The sequence below is a fragment of the Athene noctua genome, chromosome 21 (genome assembly GCF_965140245.1).
Source record: "Athene noctua chromosome 21, bAthNoc1.hap1.1, whole genome shotgun sequence".
Classification (NCBI taxonomy): Eukaryota; Metazoa; Chordata; class Aves; order Strigiformes; family Strigidae; genus Athene; species Athene noctua.
Genome location: NC_134057.1, coordinates 5,881,868 through 5,894,710, shown reverse-complemented (window position 1 = coordinate 5,894,710; position 12,843 = coordinate 5,881,868). Strand labels below are relative to the sequence as shown.

Genomic DNA, 12,843 nt, shown 5'->3' with positions numbered 1-12,843 from the left:
GATACATGATAGGTTGTAAACATATACTTCTACTTTAATTTTCAAATTTCTCATAAGTCACTGGACTGCTAAAATTGCTAAAACTCAGTAGAAATTCCTTAAATACCACACTAAATTAAACCTGAATGAAACAATGTTTATCATAACTTGATTTTATGTCTGTAATAGTTTCTGAAATTGTCTTCAAGACACAATAAAGTAGTACTAAGATTGCAAAAATTTACTTCTTGCAGAATTTATTTCCTATTCATAAATTCTCAAAAGTGTAAGTGTTCATATTGTTCAGTGGATTTAACATACCATTGAGTACAAGGCCTGGCTGTCTCCACCACCCTAAACAGAAAATTGGATCAAAAGGAGTATTCTGTCATATTAAGAAGACCAAGCTTCCTATTTAGTGCTTAAGGAAAAAAAAAAAAATGGCAGAAGTAAGTATATTCAACCTACTAATTCTGCTCTTCTTCCCTTTAGAACCACGATCCATGGCTGAACCAGGTGAGGATCATCAAAAGGCTCATACTCATTTGATTATACAAATGTGGTGATTTAACCTCACAAAATATTAATTATTTAAACTCCATAATTTCATTAACATAATTTCTTTTTTTCCCAATGTTCTGTAGCTACTAGTGAGATGCATTCCACTGTATACTGTTCCATAAATGTATAATTTGAATTCATTCTATCACTTTTGAAGAAAATAATGTTTCCATTCTGCTTTCACCCACTTCTAATTTAGGACCTAAATGTTACCACCTTATGAGCTAAAGATTAACAAAATTAATGTATGAGGGTCCCCTGTATATCTGAGGTTCAGAAGTACACCAGATGATGTAGGACTGAGCTATTTTTATCTAGTTTACCAGTTAGGGAACATTGCATCAGATGTTTAGCCATGTCAGCCATTCCCTTTGCTCTCTACCAGCGTAATATGAGAGTATCACATCAGGTGTTCCACCCCTGGTATCAGCAAATCCTGTAAAAGTGGCTGGATTTGCTAATTTCGAGGGTGAGCGCAGAGTGTAGATTGCTCTGCATGATTTGAGCAAAGGAGCCTTATAGATTTGGATTACTTCTCCATGAGACAATCACTCTCACCATTATGCTTTTCACTATTAAAAACAAAAAGCTGCCCCTCTTAAGATAGAAAATTACCGGAGTATTAACCCTTACGGAATATAAACTTCTGTAACTCTTCTCCTTGACGTATTAAAAGTTTTTTATGCCAAAAAGTGTCTTGAAAGAGATTCCCTCTCTCTGTATCATCTCTTACTGAGACTTAGGAACAAATAAATGGAACTTCTATCAGAAGCCACACTGATGCTGTTCCTTTACTGTCCAGTGGCATCACTGCTGAGTAATGTGAAGCAGTTCTTAGAGGGTAACCAGTTGGGTGCAGTTGTCACTGCCTCATCACCTGCTGCTCATTCAGAAGGAATCTGGATTTCCATGCATGCAGTGGTTGGCAAATCTAAGCACTATAAACTAGATACTATAATGCCTTAAACTAGTTCTATAATCCTAGTACTATAATAAACTATTATTCTCCTAGAGTTGTTACCAAATAATCTCTTTGTTGTTACTAGATTTTCCTCAATGATGACACGAAACAATCACGTTTAAGAGTACTATGGTCTTCTGCAGAAATACCCATTAATCCTGTAGGATTTTAGGAAAGTTTCTTGCAAAATGGTAGCAAAATAGTCACTGACTAGTTTAAAAAAATGCTATCAGCCTACATTTCAATATGCTTTAGATGTTACTCACCCTCCCTATCTCAGCTACCTGGTCGGACAAAAGATTTAAAATCACACCACCAGTATTTATTAACTGGTACCACTGCCTGGACATGTCAGATACTGGTCAGACAGGAATGTCATAACCCCAGATTGACTTTTTAAGACAGAATTTAATTTTTGCTAGTACAATTTTGCTAGCACATTTCTGGTGCCCATTAGTCTTCTTCACAAAGAAGTGAAAAGGCAACTTTCTCTAAGCACAATTAGCACAATCCCCTCTATCTGCAAATCTGCACTGGTACTTTTGGAAAACGCCAGCCTATATGTATGTGCTTGGTATTTCTTCACCTAATAGAGTGACTCCACTTGAAGTGTTCCCAGTTAATTATAACTAATCTTCCAATCTGTAGAGGGATAAAAGTACATCTATCTTATTGAGTTGTAAGTGCAGAGTATACTATATTTCCCCAAACTAAATTTAAAGTTCTTCAGAGAGGAAGTCTGTACTTCATGTGATCAGGAAAACATTTTCTAATGTTTTCCAGACACTGCTGACACCTGTTCTTCAGTTTCCTTGGGCATGCTGGAGCACAGAGGGTACCAGTTGCTGCAGACAATGCTGATAACAGCTGCATGCACACAAAGACTGCCAAAACTGATAATACTGATGAAACTAAAATCAAACTGAGCAAGGTGGAAAACCTCAAGGAAATGTCCCCGAGGGTAGTCAAGGCTTTGTGTGTTTGTTCAATGCATGTTCCCTTCAAGTAATAATACTGCTCTGATGCTTTGCAGAGGAAATTTGTACTCTCGTTATTGCTGAAGTATTTTCAGAAGATTCTGGCAGTTTCACCTGTACTGCAAGCAATAAATATGGCACAGTATCTAGTATAGCTCATCTAACTGTGAAAGGTAAGAGTTTGTTTTAGTCCTTTGCTTGCTAGTAAATAGAAGCAGAGCAGGTTGCTGCACTGTGCAGTCTAGGCTGCTTATTGAACATACAGATTGCAATGTCTTTTCAAAGTGTCCTTCCCCAGTTAGAAATGTGAAGGGACAAGGAACATTAGGGAATGAATCCCAAACAGCTCTTCCAAAATCACAGCTCTTGCTGACCTCAAGAGCTGGGCAATAGCCATTTTTTGAATCTCTATGTACTGTCTAGTTTGCTGTTTCAAGAACCCACTGGTGCAGAGCCCAAAGGAGGAAACCTCAAAACAGATTCTTTCATACTGCCGACACGATTCATGCTGCCAAGGTGCTAAGCAGTTAGGTGAGCAAAGTACAGAACATAAAAGCATAGTGCACTGTTGACTCCAATTCAGCTCAAGTTCTGGCAGTATTCTTCATAACTAAGAAGTTAGAGAAGTCTCTGAAAAGAACGTTTATATTTTGAAGATGCGAGTGGAATTCACAGGGACATGGATAAAGACCTTTGTTGGATCTTCCAAACTAAAACTGTCTCTTTTTCCCCTGCCTTTACAATATTCATTTGGTAAGGGAATTTGTCGTTAAACAAATGAGGTCAAACAACTCAGTTCAACAGCTAGAAGGACATCAGAGTGAGTTTTTCCAACTCTAACTTTTGTGATTTCATTTCACTATAATTTATGGTATTTATATATCATCAAAAGTTTGATATTTGCTATTTCAGCATCTGAAGACAGTAGTAATGCTGCTACCCTTCACACAATGAGCTCGATCAACTTAATTGCTGCTGAAAATCAACCTCCTCCACGTACTCCTTCCCATCATGTCGTAAATCAAACCCCCAAACCTAAACTTGAAGGTGTCCTTGTGAACCACAATGAACCCAGATCGAGTTCCAAGATAGGTCTCCGTGTGCACTTCAAGCTGCCTGAAGATGATAAAGGAAGTGAATCATCATCAGAGGATGGACCTGGCACTACAAACCAAATCAGACCCAACTACTTCCAAGAGAGGATAAATGGACAGCCAATGAAAATACCAGAGCCAACATCGCCATCCAAGGAACCCCCCCCAGTACTGGCTAAACCAAAGCTGTAAGTAAAAGGCATTCTAAGTCTCAGAAGCATCACTGATAATATTTAGTATTCATAGACCAGGACACTATTGCACTAGAGCAAAAAACTCCAACACAGAACACAGTCAGTATCACATGGTGCTGGCCTAATTAACCATACTCTTAGAAAACATACTCTACAGAGCTAGATAATTTTTTTTTCTGTATATCCTCCTTGGGGAAAGTGTTCTCCAGTTTTAAAAGGAAAGTGTTTTTCCTTTGAAATTGTGTTTAATTCCTCAGTAATTTCTGCTGCAAACAAACTTGAACAACTTGCTTTTATGCAGGCAAAATAAAAGCAGGTTCTGAAGATACATCTCATTCAATTCTGAGTATGCAATTTTGCCAAAACCAAACATATTATACACGCTATGGGCTAGCAACTGCAGTCCCAAAGGCCATACCTCATGACTTTTATGTCTCACAAACATAATGTCCTCCTAAAACAGATTAAATACTTGGAAATGTTTGATAATGTGAAACCACTTGAACTAAAATGCACCTGCGTGATTAGTGCACTGTGAGCTCAAGGGGAAATTTTAAAAATTAGTGTGCTTTTCTTAGAGGACAATTTATGGAATTCACAATGCAGTTCGTTAAGAACTATCTTTTCAGCATTTTTGAAACCTCCCAAATCTAGTTGAACAAAAAGCATGCGGAGTCCTTCATTTAATTTGTTAAATAGGCAGAAGCTTTAACTAAAGGCTCAGGAAGGACTTTATAGAAAGTAATTCATTGGTACTCTTAAGCACGGATGTAATTTCATAGCATAAACATTACAAGTGAGAAGACAGAACTTACATACCATGGAGCAGAGGAAGAACTTGGAGCAGTGTTTTTTTTAATTTGTTAAGCCCATATTCACAGCCCTATTTACTTTCAGAGCTGTAGTGTGTTCCAGGGGGCAGCAGAAGCAGTATTTAAGTTGCCCAGTGCTTGCATAAAGCAGAACTTCGAACTTCTCTCAACCCCCAGAAGTTGCAAACTTCTCTCAACTGTAACAGAGCGCATTATTATGCAGATGTATATACAAAGGACAAAAAATCAGGACTGCACAACTTCTAACTCTCCAACATTCTGCTTTCTGAAAGCTTGAAATTGCTGTCTATCTACCTGTAATGTGATTTTTGTTTAGTACATTATAGAAACAATAAGTCTGTTAAAAAGAAGTTCTGTTGGCTTCATATATTTGGTTTGTCAGTACCAGTTGTGGTTGGTCTCTACTACATTTTTCCCTTTCTAACAATAGCTATTTAATATTCAACCATTTAGTACTTGATCATTTTCCATATCCTCTGTGTCCTTTTTGGTTTTGGAAGGGGAAAAGTCAGCCTGTTTTCCATATGCTGTATTTCCATATATATAATAACTAAATAAACCACTTGACAAGGCAAAATAATTTTCTTTAATTGCAAAGTAAAAAAGCCCCGAAGACCTACACATAAGACAGCATCTAGGAAGCAGCAACTGCATGAAATGCAAGTCGTCTCTGAATTATGCACCCCTGCCTGTCACCAAATATCAACACCACCTAAACTATGTCAGTAGTATCTCTTTTGTTGGATTATTACAACACTTTATTAGCCAAAATACTGGTTTCAGAACCCACTTTAATAGAAGCTAAATAACTGCAATCTGGCTTACAAATGCTCAATAAATCCAATAAACAAAATCCTACTCTTAAGTTACACAAGCAGAGAGGTACTAAGGTGACATGGAGCAGAATTTGACAACGCTATCCCTTAAATATCTTTAAGTAAGATTTATATTTATATTTCATGTGTTAAAATGTACAAATCATCCTCAGAGAGTTTTCAGACACAAAGCGTTAGTGCCTCGGGCAAAGAAGGGAAGAGGAAGGTAAAGTTTATTTTAATAGCAAAGTAATGTTATGCTCTTCTCATAATGTTAGAGAATATGTCATGTAGCAGTTTCGCCTAGCTCTTGTTTCCCCTACCTCTTACTGTATCCCAGGACACAGAATTTTTCTCTCACAGTTCACATAAGGAAATGTAGTCAGCCAGCACATTCAGGGCTCATGACCAATTCTGCTCATCTTTGTTTTATATGCAGCGATCAGACCCAGTTAAAACAGCTCCACAACCAGGTCTTGCTTGAACAACAGCAGGTGCATCAGACACCTACAAGAGAGTCGTCATTCAACACAGCGTTATTGAATTCTGCTACTTCGCTCCATCAACAGTCCACCTCAACCACGTACAAACAAAGCAAAGCCTCTGCTTCACAAGCATTCAGCTATACCCGACCTAAGCAGTTCCTACCACCACAAACCACACCGCCTACCAGCTCCTCTTCTAGCTCCTCAGTTACAATATTCAGCAATGTCTCTCAAGGAACTCAAAGAACAAATAACAAGGAAAATTTCACGGGAAATCCTCCACCTGCTCAAGCAAGGTCTTCAGGAGGGTATACAAGCAAAAGTGAACACTCTCCACCAAGCCCAAAAGAATCCATGGTGCCTCCATTAACACTCTCTACATCTAGTGCAAAACAGTTTCAGCCGCAGAATGTGACTCCTGCTCCTCTCTCCCCAACTGGCCGGATTCAGAATCCAGTAGCTTTCCTTAGTGCTGTTCTTCCTTCACTTCCTACTGTGCCACCAACCAATGTTATGGGACTGCCCAGAAGTACACCAGCCACGTAAGTAGCATAAACCGTATGCGCAGAAGCAGGGACAAGAAATACTCATAAAGGAAACTAAGAAGTATTTCTGTTCAAGGGTTCAGTGGGGAGTTTACTGAAATGCAAGTCATTCATAAAATAGAAAAGCCAGTTACTCATACATCCTGGTCATTTCATCTAACCTTTACACTCTGTTAAGAAAGGAAGGGATAGTAGCTTCTGTAATAAGATACATCAAGAGTAAGATAAATTCACGACAGAGATGTGATTTTATAAACAGATAGATACAAGAATTTGGGGGCTCAGAGATTCATAAGACTTCTGGTAGGAGAAAGGAGATTTCATGAACTTGCAGGATAAGTCACTCTAAGACCATTTGCCTACATGGGCTATAAAAACATTCTTACCTATTGTAAGCAACGAGTAGTTTTAAAAGGTACCTCATAATGTAAGTTATTTCTTAATTCACGTAAATCCAAGAAATAACTTACTATAAAGGTATTTTTCTGGTTGCAATACTTTGTATATTTAAAGTCAGAAAATCTCAGGACACTTAATGGTTTGAACATAAATATATTAATTGACAGTCAGCATGATTTCTGTGGCAAAAGGGCTACTACCATAGAAGCAAATAAGGATGATGATGTACCGAAAGACTGTGGCCTTAAGAGTTCCTTCTTTACTAGTAGAGTTGAAATTAATATCCCTTTTGTGGAGTAAATGAACGCTGTGTCAGCACAGCTAGCACCAGTAGATTGATACAACTTTTTAACCATAGAGCTCCAAATTCTGAACAAGGAAGGAAAATTTCCCCCTTTTACCAATGGTACACTTCAAGGTAGTGACAGCCATCAGTAAGTCACAATCTCCCAACTATCCTGCCGATACTACATCAACCAATCTGTAATTATAACACAAAAGTGTCCCTGTATATGTAACATTCACCACTCTGTGCCAGGAAATCCTGCCTTCAAACCATTACTCCTACTCCATCACTCCTACTCACAGACTTCCCAGTTGCCCAGCACAGCCACATAGTTGCCCTCACCCTGTGCCACATGCCTGGAAGCCTTCATGGCCCTGGCATGATGGGCAGCCATACATAATAAAGTTATAAGGTTCATGGTGAAGGTTTTAACTCTACCCAGCTCAAGCCTCTGGCCTGCTTTCACAACATTGCAACTGCAAGCAAAAATCAACTGCAGCTACTCATCCACTCCCCTCCCGCCCCTTCAGAGCTGGTGCACAAGTGCTCAAGCCCTATTCTCTTTGCACCAATGACACTTAACCCTTGCAAAGTGCTTTACTTCTTCTAACTGCTGTACAAGCATTACCAAATAAATCCTTACAATATGCCTCCCAGGTAGAGTGGTTAAATATTGTTTTCTTCATTTCACCTCTCCTGGGTCCCAGCCCAGAGCTGAATCCCCACATAACTAGAACTCGTGCTGAGATTGAAATCTAGATCTCTACATGGGAGAGAGTCAAGCGAGGGCACAAAAGATCAGGAAGGAACCTGAACAATTCCTGTGCTAACCCGTGAATATCTATTGAAGTTTCAGCTTCCTTTTTTGGCATTATCAATTATAACAATTCTGGTTACAAAAACTGAGAGATCACCAGGTCTGCAGGACAAAAGGAAGATCTCTCGCACAGCAATCATCAGTTATGCCTTTTACCTAGACCCCCTGCTATTAAGATCCCAGCTCCTGGTAAACTACTAGAATGTTGCACGCTCTAGTAGTGTGCTGCTGCTGTGCTTCAGCAGTGCACTCTCACAGTCTCCCAACAGTCTTATTTAAGAATTGAACGATTTTCAGACCTTATTAAAATAAAACAGACCGCATCTATAAAATAAAAATAAAAAGAACTATTGATGTTAAGTGTCATAAAAGGGTGAGAGAAATGAAAGAAGTAAAAGTTCATGGAAAAAGTAAATTATCAATGAAGATGTGAGATAAAGATCAGTGAGAAATTGTATTAAGTTTTAAATTATTATCTGATACAGTAAAATGTACAAATTGTATACCTATGGTAACACCTATACGCGTTTCTTCAGCATTCGTTGTGACATCATTATTCCAGGATAAATATAAATGGGACTTAGATGCTTATTATAATGTTTGTTCTCTTTAAGATGTGTGTCCGTAATTCCTACTGGCATGGGAATAGGATGCACCATTAAAACAGTACCCAGAAAATCAAATCCCATATTGTGCTTTGGCTTCTACATAAATAAATAATAGGCTCCTCCAGACAAGTGAAGCATAATATACCATATCACACAGATGACAAAAAAAAAATATATACTGGTTGCTACATGTTAGTATCAGAATTTTCTTTTAATAGCCCGACCCAGAGATTAACAAAGAAAAATCTGAAGCCTCTGCTGTTAGCAACAGATGATTCTATTCGTGAAAATAAAGCTGCACTTGTAAAAGACCTGGAAAGAAAACTGCAATTCAGAGAGGATGTTAATCAACAAAGTAGTCAGCAGGTAAGAAAATCAAGTGTTATTACAATAAATTTCACTCATGAACAAGACATATTTGGCTTGTGGAACAAAAGGTGTTTGTGTGGTCGAGCTGCTACACTACTTTGTGGAGTGAGCTGCTGTGGTAAGTACTGGTTTGGAATAGCAAACTGAAGCTTTAAATAGGAAGTATGAGGGCATGCAGCTGTAGAGGGTTTGCTTTGTGACTGAGTAGCATTTTTAATTTTTGATCATCTCTATTAGAGACCAGTAGGAATGTAAAACCTTTTTCTTTTCATGGGAGCTTTTGTATGCTGAATTTCATTTTTTCACTTTACAAGTTGCTCAACTCATTGCACATACACACTGTATATTTTAAAGACAAATTAAGCAGTAAAGTAATCAAACTGTTGAAGAAAAGGTTTCTGGTTTTACTTCAGTTGAACTAAAATGCGGGATTCAATTTTTAGCATTAAACCTATTTTTCCAAATCTCCTGACTTAAATGAATTGACAGCGACTTGTTGGGAACTTAACAAAGTTTTTGGTAGCTGTTACTGGCATACACCGAACTTTAGGCCTAGTATTATTAGAGTTTAGCAAAATAACAAGCTTTTCACAAAGTTTAAGGAACTAAGTATCAGCTCATTCTTAACTGGAATCAATAAATTAATTAGATCTGGGCAGTGTCTATGAAATTAAAGAAGAAATTAAAAATTAAATCATACTTTGAGGTTGAAATCGCTGTAAATCAGGTTCAACCACCCCTGAGTAACAGTAGGTCACACTAAGGACTGCTAGATAGCTGTTCCGTCTGTAGGTAATTATGCCACTCTCACCTTGGCCACAGAGCCCTCCATAGCTGTCCCGCCAGCTCAGGCTTAACGCAGCAAATAATGGTTTGCCCTGATCTGTCGTCAACAAGGGAACTTTTCACAACGTCTGTTAGCCCTTCTGACAGAGAACATGCAAAGATAAGCAAAAACCCATGGAGTCTCTGGAGCAAATTACCCTCTGTGAACAACTGCAATGTAATCCCTGTTTTTTTAATTTTGCTGTTGACCTTTCTTTCTGACAGATCACGCTGCCAAAGCACTTTGAGTAAAACAACTGGCAAGCGGTATGTTTTGCAGATGAATCACAAGTGTTACAGTTTGTACTTGCTATGGTAGTAAGACAAATTATTTAGAGAGCTACTGTGAAATACCAGTCAGTCTTTTGAGTTAACTGCATGATAACCCCTTTAGAAACAATGATCACTACTAGTGTCAGTTATCTGCTGACAGCAAAAGTTATTTATACATTTATTTGCTATTCTGTATGAGCCCAAACCAAAATCTTGATTCCTAAATCCCCCATACACTGAAAAACTTCAAAGCTGGCACTTCTCTAATTGTTATGGTAATTAGAATGCCAATGGTAATGAACCAGAAAGCAATTTCAGGATTCCTCAGTAAAAGTTCCCTCATCTTCCCCTCAGTTCCCACCTTTAATCACTTCTGATTTTATTCTTTCACATCCAGGAAAACCACTGCTCAGACTGACTCCAGCAAATTCAAGTCTGAGTTTTCTCCTCAGTGAAATCAGTGATTATTTAAAGGGATGAGAGGATGCATAGTATTTTCCAAAATTCCTGTTGCTTTGCCATTTATAGAACAATCAACATCATGAGAATAGTATGTTGGAGTGCTGGATTCACACCCACAGATTTTGTTCTGTTTTTTCCTCTTGTAGCTAACACAGAATTAAAAAGGAAACATTTTCATCCTATATATATCATATCTGCATTAAACTGATTACTAGAATGGTAGTGAAGGGCTTCTTATTCACTTTCTCATAAATATAAACGCAACTCTCCTCTGTGTGAGAGATCACTGCATAATGAATGGAGTACAGCATCCAATAAGAATCTCAAAGTGTTGGCTTCCTTGTATTTTTTACATGCTATTTTAGAAATTCCTTCTCATAAGATGTGTCCTATAACATATTTTTATTTAGGGAATTGTACTGTAACCCCCTATTTCAATAGCAGCATTTGGTCTCATTTACAGTATCTGCAGAGCATGTAGGGATCATCCAGAATGAGAGCTGCAGATGACAAGTCTCTGCTTTAAAGTACTGGCATTGTCTTATATTACTATATAAAGTGCAGTAATGAACACGGGTGATTTACATTCTGGTGCTCTATTTATTTTCTATCACTGACTTCCATATGAAAAGTGTTTAGCTTACAAATCAAGAATTTCCTAAGTGTCAGCATTATGCGCTCAGCATGATATCTAGTAATCCAGATGTACTCCTTCTGTTTCATCCCGTACATCATTCATCACCAACAATAAAGAAATCCAGAATCAGAACATAGTTGGTAATTTTGCTGATGTTGCATGAGACAGAACAGATTAGTCTCTGGTCTTCTACAGCTATGATAATCATGCGGTGCTGACAGAAATACAAATATGATTTTGCTAAGATTCTAGCTGCCACTTTGATCAAGTACATGCAATAACAAGCTGTCATTTTTACCAGAAAAAAGCACCATACCTGTCATTTATGCAGATGGTAGTATGCTACATTGCCAGGTGAAATTTCACAATTAGAAGTGTTGAAAAAAATGTGGCTCAGTTATACCAAACGTCTTCAGTCAGATTTGCTCAGTTTTTTCAAACAGAAGATACACTAAATGAGGATTAGCTTTACGCAATTGCAGGAAGAGGTTAGGACAAATCCCAGGATGTAGGAGATTTAACTCAATTTCTTCCTTGGCCTGGAGACAGTCGAGTTACAAAGGTAACCCTTAACCCCCGTAAGGGCAACCTAACTTCTTGCTGGTGGGTACGTGTACTGTTGGTGCTGTCCCAGGTTGCACAAATAATTAATCATTCTTTATCAGCAGGATAAAAATCTGGAAATTCCACCTTTCAAAATAGCTCCCATAACAGGAGACCTGAGACTTTCTCTCACTTTCTCCAGCTTAATGAATAAAATTTAACACTTTCAGGCAGTGTGGAACAGGCCCTCCTTTAGCAGGACATTTCAGAGAGCTTAATGGTTACGGTGGTTTGAGGAAGCTGCTAGAATAATTTCTTCCAGTTTGTTTTGGATAAAAGAAACAGAGACAGACTGAGAAAGAGAGAGAAAAAGAGAATGACTCTCCTGCCTAGGAACCAGGACAAATACCTGGATTCTTGTCCTTGTTGTGGTGGATGTTTCAGTATTTTGGCAAAGTGAAAGAACAAGGACAAAGAACTTCATTGTCCACTTATCACAAGCCCCATAATGTTTTATTAGCATGGAGCTCAGAGCTTCCTCTTGGGAGTCTGAGGCTGAAATCCTGTGAGACAAGTCTAATAACCCCAGTGAGCATCTGGGCTACTGCACCATTTGATGAAAGGACAGCACAGCCAGTGTTATCTACACTTCCCAAAACCTGTCAGTCTAGTCCATTGGGCCTTTTATTTTCCTTACAAGTAAAATAACTTAGTAATGTTCAGTCAGAATATGTCATGTAGAAACAAAATGATGCGTAAGACTGCCCAACATCATTCATCTGCAAGAAATAAGTTGCTTCAGTGATACCTCTTCATGGGACATGATAAGTGAAGAAAAGTATTCATGTTGGATCTGTTGTTTTTTTGATTCCCACCACTGAGAGGAGTGGGGACATGGAGGGAAGGAGAGAGAATCCAAACTAAACAGAAGATTTCAGTCAGAGTAGCCTAGATTAGACTTTAAAGCCGAAGAGTGTTCAGGTTTGGAAACAGACACTGAGATGCAATATATGCCAGTTTCTTAGATAAACTGTTAACTGGATTTAGAATAACTCTGTCAAAAATGCCAATCTAGTACTGGGATTAAGTTGGGAAATTTGTCTGGAGTTGGCAATGACTGGCAAACAGAATTATGACTTTATACAGTATATGAGAATCAACATTCAAATAAAGTTCCTCT

The 12,843-nt window shown here is 38.2% G+C and overlaps 1 protein-coding gene across 1 annotated transcript in view; it reads left to right on the top strand.

The window, feature by feature from the left end:
- The window catches only part of MYPN (myopalladin), a 58,663-nt gene that overhangs the window by 28,344 nt on the left and 17,476 nt on the right, over window positions 1–12,843 (top strand). The window contains exons 8-12 of the mRNA XM_074924258.1: window positions 472–495; window positions 2,535–2,651; window positions 3,391–3,760; window positions 5,854–6,441; window positions 8,773–8,920. Coding sequence (XP_074780359.1) covers window positions 472–495; window positions 2,535–2,651; window positions 3,391–3,760; window positions 5,854–6,441; window positions 8,773–8,920 — 1,247 coding nt within the window. The remainder of the gene's footprint in view (window positions 1–471; window positions 496–2,534; window positions 2,652–3,390; window positions 3,761–5,853; window positions 6,442–8,772; window positions 8,921–12,843) is intronic.